This window comes from Triticum aestivum, chromosome 1A (assembly GCF_018294505.1).
Source record: "Triticum aestivum cultivar Chinese Spring chromosome 1A, IWGSC CS RefSeq v2.1, whole genome shotgun sequence".
Taxonomy (NCBI): domain Eukaryota; kingdom Viridiplantae; phylum Streptophyta; class Magnoliopsida; order Poales; family Poaceae; genus Triticum; species Triticum aestivum.
Genome location: NC_057794.1, coordinates 400,327,977 through 400,347,038, shown reverse-complemented (window position 1 = coordinate 400,347,038; position 19,062 = coordinate 400,327,977). Strand labels below are relative to the sequence as shown.

The following is a 19,062-nucleotide window of genomic DNA, read 5'->3' as shown; positions in this document are numbered from 1 at the left end:
AACGTGGGAAGGTGAGAGTGACCTTACAAAGAATGATCTTAACTAGTGATTTTTTTTTACAATTTTTTTGAGGGAAAGTGATTTTTTTACATGAATCTAAGTCCTTTAAATATATATGGGCTCGGATCAGCCACAAGCCTGGATGGGCGATAGGCTGCTCTTCCCGGTCCGGTGGGCTCGCGTCGGCCATCCAAATACCGAAATTCCCAATTCCCATAAATACACACTGATGGCAGCCTCTTGGCGCCAAACCGCGTCCCTTTTCCCGCCACCTCTCCCTACTCCCTGCCGCGCGCCGCCGTAGCCCTTCCCTACCTCGCCGCGCGTCATTTCCACCGAGCGAAAGAAATATACGCGAGAGGCCAGTGGCAGGCGAATCCCTCGGCGGCGGCGGCGAAGGCGACGACGACGCAGGTGATTTCAGCTGTCCAATCTCCTCCCTCTGGCCTCCCCTCCTCCGTCTCCCCTTGTGCCGCGCCTATTCTCCCCCCATCTCGCCTCTCGTCCTCCTCTACCCGGCCAATCTAATACATCCATTCATTCTTTGACTAGGTTATTCTTCTTCAGCGCGCAAGATCGATCTAGTCCTCATCTGAAATGGGGGATGAGAGGGTTGAGGCCATGGAGATTGATGCGCAGCAGCGGCAAGAAGTCGCCGCCGCGGTCCCGGACGGCTTCAACGCCGATTACCTCCGAATCTACTACGGTAAAGTGCCCAAGTGATTTATTCCATCCTAGATCCCAATTTGTGGGATGGTTTGGGAAAATAAGCTGAAATGGGAGGTAGATCTGCATTCCTTGTACCGCGTTAGTTACAAAATACCAGAAGCATGGTGTGAGATTTCACGCAAAGGTTTAGTTTTGATGCACTTATTTTCCAGTTGTGTGGATATTTCAAGTTTTTTCTAATCTAAAGAAAAACATTAGGAGACTTTCCTACTGCATAGAAGCTCAAAGTCAAGGTTATTAAACAAGAAAACACTAAATAAAAGAGAAACCCAGTCCGTGAGCTGATTGGCATACTTCTCGAACTGTAGACAACTTCGGTCTGCTCTTGTTTAATAACCTTCAAAGGTCGTTTCCAACTCTTCAAATGCTGAAAGATGCAACAGCTGCAATTCTCATTTGGAAGGCCACCTGCCGATTGATCTTTTGGTCTACGAAGAACCTGTCGATAGATGCAGTATGTGCCCTCTGTTTGGGCAAACTAAATCCCATCATTTGATAGGAAACAGGGCAAGACCAGACCAAATGGAATACTCTTTCTTCCAGTGACAATTATTTAACGCACGATCGTACTGCTATTGTTATGTCCTTATGCCTCAAAATGTGGAAGCAACTTGCTAAAAATTCTCAGCTCTAAAAGTTCTTTCCTACCAATTTCTTGTGCTTGCTCCCTCACAATTTTTTTGGCTTGTGCTTAGAAACTCAGTCTCTTTTGCCCCACTATAGATAAAATGCTTGTTAACTAAAAATAATCTTACAAACCATATAGTGCTGATGATTATATCACAATTGCAGGAAAGCTCTTCCCATATGGTGATTTCTTCAAGTGGCTCGCATACGGAAATGGTATGTGATCATACCTTCACTGCTTCAGTCAGATGCTAACTGTCCTGCTCTTTGTTAACTGGATACTGTTTTCTGTAGATGCAAAGCATCCTGGATGTGATCAGTCATACATTGGGCGTCGGGAGCTTTCGTTTACACTGGAGAATGACATCTATCTGCGGTTTCAGTCCTTTGATACTGCAGCTGAACTGGAGACTTCTATCAAGGAGAAGTGCCCTTTCAAGATTGATATTGGACCTGTCTACAGCGTAGATGTATGATATAGCATCATTAAACATTTCAATTGTTTCTCTTGATTTATTTTCTATATTATGCGCTGTGTGCTATTGCCCAATAAAAATATTTTTTTTGTAGCCTGCAAAGCGACATGCCTACGCCCAGTCTGGTAACAATGTCTTCGTACCAGTGGAAAGGGAACTTATTTTTGATATAGTAAGAAACATGCCATGTTATTTTCCTCCTTATGAGCGCGCGTCCTGTTATCTTTGTGCAACTGTTGCTAAGTGTGAACATTGTCCATACTCCCAGGATATATCTGATTATGATGATGTTCGCTACTGCTGCTCTGGAGCTGACACCTGTCTGGACTGCTGGCCATTAATGACCATTGTCATCAAAATCCTGGATACTTCGCTTAGAGGCATGTTATTTTGTTATGCAACTACTTTACACACTGCATTCACATGATGCTATGAAGATTCTGGACACTTAACTGAGTTGCAGAATCTTTAACTGTCTTGGTTTGCTTCACTGTAATAACTGTTGAAAGTATGTTTTTGCAGGTGATTTTGGTTTCAATCACATATTGTGGGTATATAGTGGTCGCCGTGGTGTCCATTGCTGGGTTTGTGATAGTAGAGCAAGAAAGTATGTTTAAGAGAACCTTTTCTTTGTTTCCTTTGTTTGGTGATCGTCAAACTCATCTTTATATTTCTGTCAGGTTAAGCAATGAACAAAGGTCTGCAATTGCTGACTACTTCCGTGTGTATAAGGTGGTATTTGTTAATTCATAACTCCAGAAACCCCTGAGCCATCTTTCTGAAATTTGTTGCCCTGTATTACTCTTTCTTAGGGTGGCGAGAATTCACTGAAGAAAGTTTCGTTGACTGGGCCTGTCCTTCACCCTTTCCTTGCGTATGCTCTAAACCATCTCTCTACTTGCATGTTGTGTTAGTATGAATTGTGATGTACAAATTGGTTATACTGAAACTTTATGCTTCTGCAGACGGTCATACACCGATGTTCTGAAATGCTTCTTTGAAGACAAGCTGTTACATAGCCAACAACTATTTGCATCCGAGGAGAGGTGCCAGAAGATACTCGAACTTATTCCAGACGAAAGTAAGAAATAAAACTTATATTGACCATTTCTTGTTCATAAAGTATGAAATGTGTTTTACACCATCCTGAGAGGGCTTGTTTTCTAGATGTTGCTAGTGAGCTCCATGATAAATGTCAAGGAAATAGACGATCCTCCATCTCAAAAGAAGATGTGAATGCAGCAAGATGGGAGCAGTTAAAGACGACCTTGCAGTCAGGAAAGCACAAGGTTAATGTTTAATCGCCTGCAGTCCTATTCACTTCTATTGCATATGTGCCAGTTATTAATTGGTATATATTTTTTCTTGAGTTTTCATCAGGATGTTGTGTGCAGTTATTCACTCTGATTTTTAAATTACAAATACATCTTATAATTCAGCTTACACTGACTATTATTTCTACATCTCAGACGCAGGGGCTTCGCAGATGTGTAGAAGAGATTGTCTTCTCGTACACGTATCCTAGACTTGACATGGAGGTAAAAGCAAAATTATCACCGACGCATGTTCGCAGCAAGGGAAATATTGATGTATTTTCTGCCTATTAATCAAACTGTTGTTGTATATCAGGTGTCAAAGCACATGAATCATTTACTGAAGGCCCCCTTCTGCATACACCCAAAGACAGGTAGAAAACCTGAATATGTTTCTGATTTTAGTTAAATGTAATATGGTGTGAATTTGCATGCATGAAGAAGGCAGCATGGAGCTTTTTGTCCATTGGAAGTTCTATTTTGTCTGTTCCATGAAAGATGCACACTTTTAAAATGTATGCATCCACTTAATACCTACAATTATGCTTTCACTTTGCTTGCTTTTGGAGGACTCAACTATGATTTGATTATAAAAACTGCGCTCTTTCTTTGTACAACTGTCTGAATGATAATTTTGTCACCTCACCACTTCTAACAGTTGTTTCATTGTTTCCCCAGGGCGTGTTTGCGTTCCAATCGATCCCAACAATTGTGAAGATTTTGATCCTACAGCTGTTCCAACTTTATCACAGGTATCTTGTATAGAGCGAAGCATAAACATATAGTATGTGTGCCTGTTGATGCGTCATGATGTGTCCTGACTTGCTGAAACTACCATGCATGGCCAGCTGTTAGGAGAGCTCAATGCGGCTGGTATGCAGATTGATTCTGAGAACGGTAAGTGACTAAAAAACTTGTACCTATCCGGGTTTGTGTTAAGGTGCATCATTGTAGAACTTGCAAATGACATCTTCTCGTACCATACAGCCTATTTTGCACCCCCCCCCCCCCCCCCCCTCTCACAATCCTGCTTTGAATTGCAGATTGGGAGAGAACATCCCTTGAAAAGTACATCAGATTTTTCAGAACGTCCTTTCTTCAACCGATGCTGAAAGCTTGCAAGGTATGCGTTCTCTGCTGCTACTCCCTCCTTTCCAAAATATTTGAAGTCCTAGGTTTGTCCCGAGTCAAACATCTTTAAGTTTGACCAAATCTACTCAGAATTATACCAACATCTACAACACCAAATTAGTTTCATTAGATTCATTGTGAAATATATTTGATGTTGTGGATTTTAATGTATTTTCCTATATACATGTTCATGAGGCCACCTATTTCTATTTGCTGAATGCCAGCTTTTGCCATGTAATTTTGCAGGAGGAACTGGAAACCGCTTATAGTGCAAAGCTTCAACAGTCCAAGAATACCTTGAGCTGGTAAAAGCTCCATGTACAACAGAGACAGGGCCTCTCGCATGGGCAGCCTTCTTTTCCGAGAGGTGCCTACTCCCCGAGTTCATCTAGGGCACAGGTCATTCATCCTATTTGTTGCTCTACCGGCGAACGTGTAACTGTTCAGCTACCGCTGTGGCTCACAAGCTCAGGCTCGAATGCATTGTTAGCAGCTTGTTCTTGCGTGGTGTCTATGTTTGAAGCTGTTAAACTTTGACGAACAATGGTGCTGCGCTATTGCAAGCATATTACTGACTAATACTCCCTCTGTAAACTAGTATAATGACGTAAAAGGTCTTATATTAGTTTATAGAGGGAGTACATTGTATCAGCTATTCTTGTTATGCGACACCATATGTGCCATGAGGTCTTTGACTTAAGACAGAGGATGCTCGTGTTTTAAAATAGAGCATCTACAACCTGACCCTTCCTCCCCAAACACCGGATAACCCAGTCACAAAATTGGTCATCGAATCAGACATTCAAAGCCAGCCCAAGCGTGATTTGGGGGCGCTTGGATGGTTTTTGCCTCCAAATTGACCAAGTCCACCAAATTGATTGCCCTTTTCTCGTGCCTGTCCTCCCTTCCATGCATATAAGCCAGTGTCCACCTCCAACTTTGCTCCCTGTTTGTCTTATCGTCCTTGTCTATCATCCGATTTAGCCAAATTAGATGTCGAAGTCAAGTACCCCTTCCCCCATTGCTGCCATGGTTGCTGCTTCAGCTGACTTCATGGGGTCCTGACCATCATCACTTGCAAGATGGAGAACATCGCCTGGAGGGAGGAGCGTGAATTTGCCCAGTCTGATTGTAGATGCTCTAACCCGTCTGCGGACAGTGTCGGTGTCCCCTCATTTGTCCCATGTGCCCTACCTTGTCACATCCTAGTCGGTTACGTACAAGGAGAGAAGGAGAATGTGTTCTAGACGACTTCTAATATCTTTGAAGTATACGTGATGTCTTGAGGAGCCTTCCTTTTATACGCCATGGGCCACCTCGACGTGCCCCTCTGTTGAACCGACATAAGGGTCCCCGGCCCGGCCCACTTATCTGAGAGACGATGTGGTGAGAGCCCCCCTATCCGGGACATCATCAGTAGCCCATGAACTGGTTTTCAAGCCTGGAACACTCCTCAATTTTTTGAGATGGTCTGATGTTCTTCATCTTCAGTCGCCGGTCTTGAGAATTGGTTGAACGAGTTCTTCCGTATCCAATTTCTTGAACGCTTAATTGTATGTGAGGTGTTTCATGCCCACCTTCATTATTTCTGTGCGTCTCCGGACGATGGAAATATTCCTACGCATCAATTAGTCATCAAGTATTCCCATGCTTGGCGTGTCATGAGGATCCAACCTCACGCCACCAGCTTAGGCTGGTCATAGTGGGGAGTAACTTATACTAGTGTCATGCATATGACACTAGTCTAATTTACTACCTTCATAGTGCAAAGTACTACCTCCGTCTAGGTGAATAAGTCATTTGCGTAGTTCTAGGTCATCGATTTAAGGAATTAAATATGTGTTATATGTCATGAAAAGTATATCACTGGATTTCTACACGGATGTAGTTTCTAAATATATATTTTTTGTCACATATAATACATATTTAGATAATTAAATCGTCGACTTAGAACTACGCGAATGACTTATTCACCGAGACGGAGGTAGTAACACAGTAGTAGTGTCATAGAGGACTTCATTAATTAGCTCGTAGACTCATCTTGTCTTGGAAAGCGCTATGTTACAGTAACATATTATGTTACCACTTCTCATTAACTACATGTTACATAAGCAAAAATTTCTCGGAGTGCGCTATGTTACTTGCTAAGTTACTCCCACTATGACTAGCCTTAGACCGATCCCATCCATCAGCCCACGCGGTTCTGAGGTGCTTACGTCTCGATGGTCAACATAACATGCAGACGTGTGTAAGGCTAGCCATAGTGGGGGTAACTTAGGTAGTAACTTAACACACCCCAAGACAATTTTGCTTATGTGCCAAGTATTTAATGAGGAGAGAGGTGCTTGGAGTAACATAATATGTTACTGTTACATAGCGTTTCCCGAGGTGAAATGAGTCTATAAGGCAATAAATGAAACAATCTATGACACTACTACTAAGATACTTTGCACTATGGAGGTAGTAACTTAGACTAGTGTCATATGCATGACACTAGTATAAGTTACTCCCTACTATGACCAGCCTAAGGCCCCAACCATTGTCACGTCTTATCAAGAAAGCAATTGTGCGCCTCGATACGATGATTAATAAACCGCCTCCTCAATCCCCGTGTGATTGACACATGACATATGGGAAAATGCAGGAGTTACTGCCACGCGACATATTTATCCCTCCGACGCTTCGCGTATTACTCCGCCCATAAAAGGCCAGGGGCGAGGAGGAGCCAAGTTATGCTCTCATTCTCCCTAATCTTCGTCTTCATCTTCGAGTTCTTGCGCCCAAGCATTCTTCACGCGCCCGAGCTCAAGAACTTTCGCCCGTTCTTTCTCCACCGCTTTTTTGACCATGACCGGAGAGGGTAGCCAAACCCAGGCGGGGAAACCCCCCAAGGCCAACAAGAAGACACCGGGAGAGCCATGAATCGCCCCCCAAACAAGGGGGAGGTGGAGGACCAACACGATGACACCGGACCAGTTGTCCTCGGCAGGTTATCTGCTAACACCGGAGATCGCTCCTGCTCGCTTTGCTTCCATCGCCAGGGACGACGGTTTTTACTCTGTTAGGGTGCCCCGGCCATGTATAGGCAAGCGGGTATGTTTCGTCTCCCATCTCCTACATAGTTTGTGATTACCAATTCACCCCTTCCTCCATGACAACCTCCATTTCTACGGCCTTCAGTTCCACCATCTTGCCCCAAACCCCATCCTCCACATCTTGTGCTTCATAACTTTCTGTGAAGCTATCCTATGTCGCGAGCCCAAATTTGGGCTCTGGTGAAGTTCTTCACTGTCAAGCCCTAGAACAACGACTCGGAGGTGTGCAAGTGCGGGGGCGCCTCAATCAGCAAGATCCAGGGCGCTGGGTGGGGGACTTCATCGACACCATAAAAAACTGGCAGGAGGAGTGGTTTTACATCTCGGATGTGCCATTGGTAGACCCTCCTTGGGCCCGGATAGTCACCCCTGTAGGACCGGAGTATATCGACCAGAGGGGATGGGTGAATTGGAGATTTAAAATTTCTTTCGAAACTTAAATACTCCTAGCACAACACAACGGAGAACTAAACAGATGCAGTTCTACGAAATAAAACTATTTCTAAAACAAAATTATTTCAAAAAGAAACATGCAAATCCACCGGGAAGTACTAATCAAAATAATGCTGAAGAGAATGACAAGGTAGCAGTAGATAAATAATCGATGACCATAGAAACATAGAAACAAATCACCTACAACACAACCAGTAGAAACACAAAGAAAAACATGTATATACTACACGACATTGTATTGGTTGAGATAAACAACTTGGAAGATAAACACTCATAGTATGCAAATAGATACCTGTCGAGGACAAAGAACACCGAATATAAACCACCAAAAGAATTGCAGTAGAGAGGATGTGACCAGTGGTGCTCGATGACGACATATGATGTAGGGTTAACTCAGCACAAAATAAAAAAGGTCCTACACACCACCCCAGGACCACTATGAAGATGCACACAAGGTTAGATCTGATCATTACCAACTCGTAGCACATCAGAAGAAGAGTTGGCGAAGATCGTTTGTGCAGATTCCCGCAACTAGGGTTTATAACCTCCCAACCACGATAATTTTCTTCCTCGAACAGTACCTCAGATAGAAGATCGAACGTACAATCTCTCTACCCGATTGCACATATACGGTGTCATCGATCCAGCAGCGCTTCACCGTCAGAAATAATCCTTGTCGGAGACTAGGCAACCTTGCGGTGCTACAAAACTATTTCGTGTAGTAGCTAGAGAGAGAAGGGGGAGGGGGGGAGGTCATTGCATACCATTTGGCTAGAGCTCAAAGGATCAAGTTGGAGTGTGTTTGGAGGGCTCCCTTCCACCTCTACTCACTAGATATATGATCCTCAAGTGCATGACCCTGTAGGTTCGGTGAAGTATAGACATGACTGGAACATCTTCCGGTCAATGATCAATAGTGGAACCGTTGACATCCATATTGACCCCTATACCCACATGAATTAATATTCGAGTGAACCTTTAGTTACCTTGTGATATTCCTGTTGCTTCATGATATGTTACAAAAAATTGATGTGAGATTTATCGGCATCCCCGTGAATCAACAACTTGTTCACTATGTCAGCTTCCTCGTTACCAACTTTGTTCTCTTTTCTTGTTCCCATGTTTCGGCATCCCTGTGATCAAATCACATTGTGTCTGTCTAGACGATGATGTATACTGTCACACCGAGAGGGCCCAAATAATATCTCTCCATCGCCAGAGGAGCAAATCTTAGTCTTGAGGTATCTACTCCCTTGTCATACTTTTCTATGAACCCGTAAGCTGCCGAATTGCCACTATGTTATGGATGACGTTTGACAAACCCAAAGTTCATGAAGCATAATGAACTCAACACTCTCATGGCCTAGGGAATTATGAAAACATTTTTCTTTGTGTTATAAACCATTAACTTCGCGACAGATGGATCTCATAGCATAACAACAATTGGGTCAATTCAATGCAAACGTTCTCCTAACATTGTGTCCTGAAAGTTGTCGGCATTGACATGCCCATGATTAGGAAAATAGAACCATCATGCGACACTCGAGCTAGTCTTAGAGGCGATACTGGGAATCAATTTTACCATTTATTATACCACACGTGCACATGATTTTTAATCCAAGCCTCGTGGTTATTACAGACTCGAGAACCATTGTAGTTGTAGCACAAAATATAAACATTAATTACGAACTTGGAGATATATATTAACTTTTATTATTGCATCTAATGCATATCTCCTACAGCTGATTTGGTAGACCATTTCACTCTACTGCAAAAGAGCTACGTCCGGTTGGAGGGACTTGTGGTTGAGCACATGATATAAACTCTCTTCGTCCTATTCTCCTCAACGACAAGTTCCTGGAACTTTTGTTGATTTACTCGTGGTAGATTCTTCTCAGAAATCTCCAAACCTTCAATAGACTTCGTCTTCCATGATTATAATTACTGTTGGTCACTCTTCGCAAATCACAATAACTTATGGTTGCTGAAGACTTTGACTCGGTGACAATAATTACTCTTCGTCACTCGAGCAGATGTCTAACTGTCTAGAGAGTTGTAGATCTCAAGAGTAATATGCACAAGAACTCTCAACTCAAATCTACTCGGATGCTCAACCACTATCTAACTTTTTGGCTCTTGATTTTCTCTCTGTGGATTTAAACTCAAATCCCTTGGAGAGGGGTGCTCAATCGATCTTCTCAGAATCTCAAGCGGAGCAACCAACGAACAACATTGGTGCGGGGTGGCTATTTATAGCCGCATCCTTCCCATGAGAGAAATGACCCGAGGAACAAGTAAATCTAACTCCTCAGTTCAAAAAATTTCTCTTTCGGCCTAGAAGATCATCATCTCTGGCTGAAAAGTAAATGTCTTGAAGCACACAAATATTTATCTCAACGCTCATAGGATAGGTTTTGGTTAAGCATCACAACATACATAAGTCTCCAATTACTTATACCCCTCTTAATAGTACGGTGGCCCTATGACTCAAAGAAGAAAAATGAAATGACGAAACATATGCTACGTCTTCACTTCATCTTCATTCTTCTCAATTACAGTCATTTCTTCTTGGATGCCTCATGTACCAATTGCTTCACATCAGCAATCTTTTTTGGGGCCGTCTCCGACACACAATCTTCTTGATAACAAACTCTTTAAGATATATTAATCTTGTCTACAACGCAAACAAATTTCTCTCAAGTTTATCGCAAACTTCTCGGAAGTAGCAATATTCTCGGTAGTAAACTTCTTGGAGCTTAGCAATCTTATCAGCTGCGCAGATAAATTTCACAGAAGTTTATAGCAAACTTCTCGGGAGTAGCAACCTTCTCCGTAGCAATCTTCTCAAAACTTAGCAGACAACTTTCACAAAAGTTTATACTAAACTTCTCGGAAGTAGCAATCTTCTCATCAACAAACTGTTGGAAATATGCCCTAGAGGCAATAATAAAATGATTATTATCATTTTCCCCATGCATGATAAATGTTTATTATTCATGCTAGAATTGTATTGACCGGAAGCATAATACATGTATGAATACATAAACTACACCGTGTCCCTAGTAAGCCTCTACTAAACTAGCTCGTTGATCAAAGATGGTTAAGGTTTCCTAACCACTACAAAAAATCACTTCCATGATGATACGTGTTTGTCACAGTAGGTCATGTTTTCTGTCATGCATGTACATCCATGATGATTTTATGACAGAATCAAGATAGTCATACCTGTGCTGTCATAGAAGTGTTCCATGACAATACCAAAATTATCATCACGGAAGTGTCCACTTCCATGACGATAAATGACGCGTCATGGAAGTGCTTTCGTAAAGGGTAACCGACACATGGCATCCATCATAACGGGTCGCCGTTAACCTATCGGGTTCCGGTTTGGATCTGTTAACCTGTTAACATCCCGGACCAATGGGGATTTTCCACGTGTAAAATTCTCATTCACCGGTGGATCCACGTGTCGGCTCATCATTGGGACAGATGTCATTCAGCAAATGGACGGGACGCGCCTATGATACCTCGACACATGACTCGTCCCAACAGTAGCCCATTTAAGATAAAAAGGCCGGCCCAGCCAAGGGCCCACAAGATTTTCTCATACTATACTGGATCGGCCCGTTAACAGCCTGCCATAGTTTGGGCCAAATTACGGCCCACATAAGATCCAGCCCGTTAGATGTCTATCACGTTTTGGGGCCAAATGACAACCCACATCAGATCCGGCCTGTTAATAGTCTGCCACATTTTGGGCCAAATTACGACCCATATATGATCTGGTCCGTTAATAGGCACTGTGCTTTTGGCCCATTGGGGGCCCATTTGAACTACGACCTCTTAAAGGCCCATGTAGTAGTTCAGGCCAATATTACTTTCAGCCTGTTAATGGCCATTGGTACATATGGGCCATTGTCGGCCTGGTTTCACTTTCGGCCATTTAACGACCTGTGCTGCATGCGGGCCTATTTCTGGGCTGAAGTGACGTTCGGCCTCTTAAAGGCCCGTAGTCTTCGTGGATACATTTTAGCCCAACCTGACTGTAAAGGCCTGTGAGATAACTGGGCCTACTGATGGCATGCTTTGCATCCGGCCTGCTTACAACCCATCATGATATTGGGCCAACTATGGCCCGCCACCTTTTTTGGCGTGTTAGCAGCCCGTCTTGTGGTTGGGCCAAGCATGGGCCTCCGACACTATTCAGGCCCAATCTACTTTTCGGACTGTTAAAAGCCCATTCTATTTTTTGGCCCAACTTAGGCAGCTGGTTTACGCAGCCTGTTAAAGGCCCGAAACTAATAGTTGGTGAGTTTATGTCTAAGCCTGCTACTGGCCGGACATGGCCCATGTTTCGGCCCATTAATAGCGACTGGCGGGCCGACCAGTTTTACTACCGTAATTATTTTATATAATAAACCGAATGATTAGGCCCATTGCGCTCCGTCAAAGCTTACGACCTTATAAAGGAGCTACGACAACATATATAGAAATTAAATTACAGCATCATGACAAAGAATACACCTAGACTATACAACAAAGAAATTACTGCATATTACATGCACTGGGCATAAAAGTTCGCTGCCAACGATTATAAAGCGCAACCAGACAGCGAATTACATACACCAGGCATCAAAGGTCGCCACCAGTGCAAATAAACATGCCGCCTAAAATAATATACAGAACCAACAAAACTTCAACGCAGTTCAAGAAAGGTTAGCCTTGCATGGGAGCTGCAGCGCAAGCAGCTAAGCAAGCTGATGACTGCACTTGTTTGACGCTTATATCCAACTCTAGCTGCATAGCATCAATGACAGTTCTTGGCGTCAGTAATATCACCCTAAAAGAGAAAAAACAGACAGATAACATGCTTTGCACATATAAGCAACAGTGCTATCAATTCATCCCATTTCTTAGTGGCAAATAAAGAGACGTGGATTAAAATAGAATAAAAATTGTTTACAGTTAAGACATGGCAGGAAATGTCATTGTGCAGGAGTGGCCAGCTTCACCACACCAATGGATTATAGACCAAGAACACAAGCGTACATGCAGTCCTAAAGAATGATGAGCATCGATGGTGAGTGTAATGTCAATTTATCCCATTTCAGATTGATAAATAAAGATACACGATTTAAATAATATGAACATAATATGCATTGTTCATAGTTAAGACATAGCAGGATATGACATTGTCCCGGAGTTGGTAGTTTGACCACACCATTGGATTACATATCAAGAACACAAGCATACATGCAGTGCTAAGGAAGATCACTTTGCTATGTTGAGTTTAACTTACACGGTATGAATAAGTAACTAGGTTGTACAACTAAAAATAAAATTGAGAAGGAGAAACTTATGTTTATGATCTTCTTCATAATAAACTTTAAACATGCAATTTGATGCAAACGACAAAAATAAACAGCAGTGGCAGTCATTTCTATCTAAATATACATAATAAAGTTTGAAGGCTCGAGAAGGACAAACTTACCTAGTAATGAAGAACAACTCTATAAATCCCTTTTCCATGTTGGGGGGGGGGGCAATTCAAGAATTTTACCACAAAGTCTTCTTCATAAGCATTGACTTTATTCTACATTTTGTTAAGAGTAAATATAGAAGCGATAATATAGGAACAAATGGATATTATTTAAGCTAAGATGCAGAGTGATGCTACATAATTAACTAGCTATAAATGTAGGTACATCATACAACCAAAAGGTACTGACAAGAGTAATGTAGAGCTAAACATCTTCAGCACCATTGGTTTTATTCAACATCTTGGTAAGAGTAAACATATTTGATGTGTACAAAATGGATGCCAAGGGAAAATAAGCTGCAAAGTTATGGTATATGAACAATTAGCTGATAGTATAAGTACATTTATAAAGGACAACAAATACTTACAAGAACAATGTAGAGCTAAACTTCTTCATAAGCATTGGGTTTATTCTACATTAATGTAAGCATTAATATAGATCTAATAATTAGGAGCGAACAGTGGATATGCAGGTTATCATGCATACTGATGTCACATAATCAACCAGGTATGAATGTAAGTACAGCGATACAAGACAACATGTACTAACAAGAGCAAATCAGCGAGCAACATCGTGACGATATCCTAGGTTTTGTGGCGCTGGTTCTATCACCAATATAAGTGGGGTGTTGTCTGATTTCTGCAGCACCACCACCTTTTTCAAGGACTTTGCTACTACTCCTTCAGGTTCTACAATCACTCTCTTCCTTTTGGATGTCTGATACACAAGAACAACATTTGAATGGAAAAATATGGTATGATGACAAATGGAATGCATATTGATAATGGGTGGGAATGTCATCTTCACATATATGATGAGTAAACTAAGAAGATGGCGGTGCACAGAAGCAGAAGAAACGCAAAACACCATACACAAGTTACGTGCAACCAATAAAACCCTACCAAATTAGAACAGGCACATTGTAGGGTGAACATGATAGGCCATCCGCCTTTGACTCCTTGAGCTCAGAATAGTCATTAGGATCATATTCTAAACACGAATCTGTAGGTGCAGAGTGTGTGGGCTTCATTCCATCCAGAATGGAACTCAGTGCCTTGATACCCTGTTTGTTAGTCATTGCACAGTTCCGCGATACTCTTCTGATGTGTGCATTCTCATATTCATCGTGATTTTGTTCAATATCTGAGAAGCATGACAACATAAATAGTAGTGAGATTATCTTTGTAATGCAGAGGATATTCTAATATAATAGGGGCTCCTTGTAAACCCTCGTGTGCTATCACTGGATTGAAAGTTTATTGCGAAACCATGACAACGAGAGTGCACAGAGTAATATTATTCCAACATGTCTATATGTGGCGCACATGCATTTCAAAACTCACATAGTAACATTAGCTGACCAATTAAATGTAAGCTTTGTAAATATGAGTGGCATGTAGTTTTGCTTGAAGGATGGAGTGTTGCTATTACGACACAAAGCCACTATGCAGATTGTAGTGTCGATAAAAGGGGACACCATAAGCATCATAAATAAATCAAGGAAGTGGAACTAGCTGGAAAATATGGGGTTGTATTGCCGCTACTAATCGAAAGCCTATCGATCACTTACGAGTCAGCTCTATTCACCTGAAGGCGCACTACTGTTACTATCATTCTAGTCTCTCAAAGGCCGCACAACTCCTAGTATTTCCTAGATACTGTGGCAGACCAACTCGAATTGCCGAAAGCAACTTACAGAAGCAGCCAAATATACCTATCGACTGCAGATGTCCCTGCTTGCCTTCCTGACGAGGAACATACTATACTTATTAAAGAAAAATAGAAGAGGAACATGTTAAAGAATAGAAGAGGAAGCATATTATGGAGATTTCGTTTCTTTCTATACAATGTTGGTTGCTCACCCATGATGAATCAGAGCATCCAAAGAAATGCAATTCCATGCTGTCTCTCTCTATGTGGCCACAGGCATTTGGAAACTCAACTGGGAGCATTAGTTGACCAATTAAATGTATATCTATTAACTACTATGAATATCATGTCACATTCGTATTGGACCAACTAAGCTTTGGAATTATGATTGGTGTGTTATTTAGCTTTAAAGGGTGGACTGATGCTAGTAGGACACAAAGCACCTACGCATATCATAGTGTAAATATAATGGGAAACAACCCTAAGCATCGCGAGTAAAATCAGGAAAGCGAAACTTGCTGGAAAATATGTGCTAGTATTGCTGATACGACTAGAAAGGCTTTGGACACCAACTCTCTACCACTGAAGGCGCAGTGTTCTTACTACCAGTCTAACTCTCAAAGGCGACACATATGACCGAATACGAAGAGTTGAAAGCGTCCATGAAAAGCGACATGAAGACCAACATGAAGAGTTGAAAGCATCCATGAAAAGCGACCGAATAGACATGTACACTTCAAATGTCCCTGCTCCTCTTCACTACAAGGAACATACTGTACTACCATTATACTCCCTTTGTTCCTAAATACAAGTCTTTGTAGAGATTCCACTATGGATCACATATGGATGTATATAGATACATTTTGGAGTGTAGATCCACTCATTTTGCTCCGTATGTAGTCCATGGAGGAATCTCCACAAAGACTTATATTTAGGAACAAAGAGAGTGCTTATTAAAGAAGAACAAAAGAGGAGCATGCTAAAGAAGAGCAAGCCGATTATGGATAATAAAATGTTCGTTGCCCACACATGATGAACCAGAGTGCATAAAGAATGCAACTCCCTGCCGTCCCTTGATATGTGGCGCACGTGCTTTTCAAAAGTAAAGTAGGAACATTAGCTGACCAATTAAACATTCTCTGTTTTAGTACATGTCAGCATCATATCAGATTCGTATTTGAGCAACTAAGTTTGGAATTACGAGTGGTATGTTGTTTAGCTTGATGGGTTGAGGAGCACTGCTTGCATGTCTCGAAGCACCTACGATGATGGTACTGAATATATGGCAATGTCTACATGCAAGTCACCTGACTTTCGTCATTTGGGCCAATCGACCATTTTAGGCGGTTGGATGAAGATCCTACATCTCCTAACCCTTGTTCTTCCTCGCCTCTTATTCTTCCCCTACAGACCACCTCACGGGCCACCGGCCGAACCACCGACCCCCGCCCTTCCCTAAACCGCCCACCATGTCCAGTCTTCCGCCGCCCCCAGCCATCCCTCTAGCCAACCCCACCCCACCCACCCACCCTCGTCGATTTTTGCCTCCGATGAGGCCCCACCATAGCCCGATGACTACCCCCACAACCACTGTACCGACCCAAAACCCTAAGATAGATAATGGGGCAGCCCTCCAGCGAGCCCCATCCTTCCCTCCGGTGAACTCCGGCAAACTCCGGCAAACTCCCCAAAATGGACTTACTCCAAATTGAAATTCGGTCGACTGTCATTTAAGGTAACGCTGAATATAAAAGGGGAAACCATAAGCATTGCGAGTATAGTGGTGAGCGTGCCATGGCGGATCTGAAGATGCAAAACGAACAAAGGCAATTTCGCAACCAATGCCTGGTTTCTACTAACAAGTAAAATTCTAAGTGATCGACAAGAAATCACAGTAACGTAGTGACGATCTATTTTCTTGCTGAGATAAGTAACTTGAGTAGATATGAAAGAGTACCGCCTCTGGTGTGGCGCCGTGTAAGCATCTACTGAGACATTGAGGGTGGTGCGATAGCGATGGCTGTCGGTGGCACGGAAGCAGATCTAGGAGGGTAGACAGTGGCAGCAAGGGAAATATCCTGGCGCGATGGATGAGACGGTCGTATGAGCTGCCTCGGGAAGGTGGACGACGGCGCGGATGAAGCGAGAGGACGCGATGCAAGGATCCTGGTCTGAAGGCGTGGATGAGTGATACGTCTCTGTCGTATCTACTTTTCCAAACACTTTTGCCCTTGTTTTGGACTCTAACTTGCATGATTTGAATGGAACTAACCCGGACTGACGCTGTTTTCAGCAAAATTGCCATGGTGTTATTTATGTGCAGAAACAAAAGTTCTCGGAATGACCTGAAACTTCACGAAGATTATTTTTGGAAATAATAAAAAATACTGGCAAAAGATCAAGGCCAGGGGGCCCCCTGGAGCTCCACCGACCTCAACCTTGACTCCATATATTCGTGTTCGGGGAGAAAAAAATAGAGGAGAAGGATTCATCGCGTTTTACGGTACGGAGCCGCCGCCAAGCCCTAAACTCTCTCGGGAGGGCTAATCTGGAGTCCGTTCGGGGCTCCAGAGAGGGGAATCCGTCGCCATCATCATCATCAACCTTCCTCCACCATCAATTTCATGATGCTCACCGCTGTGCGTGAGTAATTCCATCGTAGGCTTGCTGGACGGTGATGGGTTGGATGAGATTTATCATGTAATTGAGTTAGTTTTGTTAGGGTTTGATCCCTAGTATCCACTATGTTCTGAGATTGATGTTGCTATGACTTTGCTATGCTTAATGCTTGTCACTAGGGCCCGAGTGCCATGATTTCAGATCTGAACCTATTATGTTTTCATCAATATATGAGAGTTCTTGATCCTATCTTGCAAGTCTATAGTCACCTATTATGTGTTATGATCCGTTAACCCCGAAGTGACAATAATCGGGATACTTACCGCTGATGACCGTAGTTTGAGGAGTTCATGTATTCACTATGTGTTAATGCTTTGTTCCGGTACTCTATTAAAAGGAGGCCTTAATATCCCTTAGTTTCCAATAGGACCCCGCTGCCACGGGAGGGTAGGACAAAAGATGTCATGCAAGTTCTTTTCCATAAGCACGTATGACTATATTCGGAATACATGCCTACATTACATTGATGAATTGGAGCTAGTTCTATGTCACCCTAGGTTATGACTGTTACATGATGAACCGCATCCGGCATAATTCTCTATCACCGATCCAATGCCTACGAGCTTTCCATATATTGTTCTTCGCTTATTTACTTTTCCGTTGCTATTGTTATCATCACTACAAAACACCAAACATATTACTTTTGCTATCGTTACCTTTTGCTACCGTTACCACTACTATCATATTACCTTGCTACTAAACACTTTGCTGCAGATACTAAGTTTCCAGGTGTGGTTGAATTGACAACTCAGCTGCTAATACTTGAGAATATTCTTTGGCTTCCCTTGTGTCGAATCAATAAATTTGGGTTGAATACTCTACCCTCGAAAACTGTTGCGATCCCCTATACTTGTGGGTTATCAAGACTATTTTCTGGCGCCATTGCCGGGGAGCATAGCTCTATTATTTGAGTCACTTGGGATTTATATCTGCTTATCATTATGAAGAACTTGAGAGATCCAAAAACCAAGATTTATCCCTCAACTACGAGGGGAGGTAAGGAACTGCCATCTAGCTCTGCACTTGATTCACCTTCTGTTTTGAGTAAGCTTGCGACACCTAAACCTGCTTCTGCTATTAATTCTGATATGTCGCATATTATTGATGATGCCACTTCTGCTATGCATGATAGTTATGATGAAACTACTTCTATGCTTGATACTACTGTGCCACTTGGTGAGTTTCTTAATGAACAACTTGCTAGGGCGAGAGAGAATGAAATTATTAAAACTGATAATACTGATGAAATTAATGATGAAGGCTCTCCCAATAAATATGAATTACCTATTGTGCCTGAGGGCTATGTTATGGACGAAGAAACTAAAAGAGACTTTCTTGCTTGCAATGATAGGAGTGATCTTAAGAAATT

The 19,062-nt window shown here is 42.4% G+C and overlaps 1 protein-coding gene across 2 annotated transcripts; it reads left to right on the top strand.

Moving 5' to 3' along the window:
- The first annotated feature begins 217 nt into the window (after positions 1–217).
- On the top strand, positions 218–4,976 carry LOC123052974 (DNA primase small subunit). 2 transcript variants are annotated; one of them, XM_044476343.1, is made up of 17 exons: positions 218–414; positions 553–706; positions 1,522–1,572; positions 1,651–1,826; positions 1,927–2,004; positions 2,101–2,212; positions 2,355–2,439; positions 2,513–2,564; positions 2,645–2,706; positions 2,798–2,913; positions 3,000–3,121; positions 3,302–3,370; positions 3,462–3,519; positions 3,824–3,897; positions 3,994–4,042; positions 4,189–4,268; positions 4,523–4,976. In XM_044476343.1, exons 2-17 carry the CDS (start codon positions 598–600, stop codon positions 4,583–4,585), a joined length of 1,356 nt encoding a protein of 451 aa, XP_044332278.1. In that variant the 5' UTR covers positions 218–414; positions 553–597; the 3' UTR covers positions 4,586–4,976. The 2 variants fall into 2 exon arrangements, with proteins under 2 accessions (XP_044332278.1, XP_044332286.1); XM_044476351.1 differs by having other exon boundaries at positions 252–414; positions 568–706.
- The last annotated feature ends 14,086 nt before the right edge of the window (positions 4,977–19,062 follow it).

Excerpts from the sequence above, each read along its gene's own strand:
- LOC123052974 (XM_044476343.1), top strand. The coding sequence starts at position 598 with ATGGGGGATGAGAGGGTTGAGGCCATGGAGATTGATGCGCAGCAGCGG. Across the intron at positions 1,573-1,650 it reads GTGGCTCGCATACGGAAATG|ATGCAAAGCATCCTGGATGT; the intron begins GTATGTGATCAT and ends TGTTTTCTGTAG. Across the intron at positions 3,520-3,823 it reads CTGCATACACCCAAAGACAG|GGCGTGTTTGCGTTCCAATC; the intron begins GTAGAAAACCTG and ends TTGTTTCCCCAG.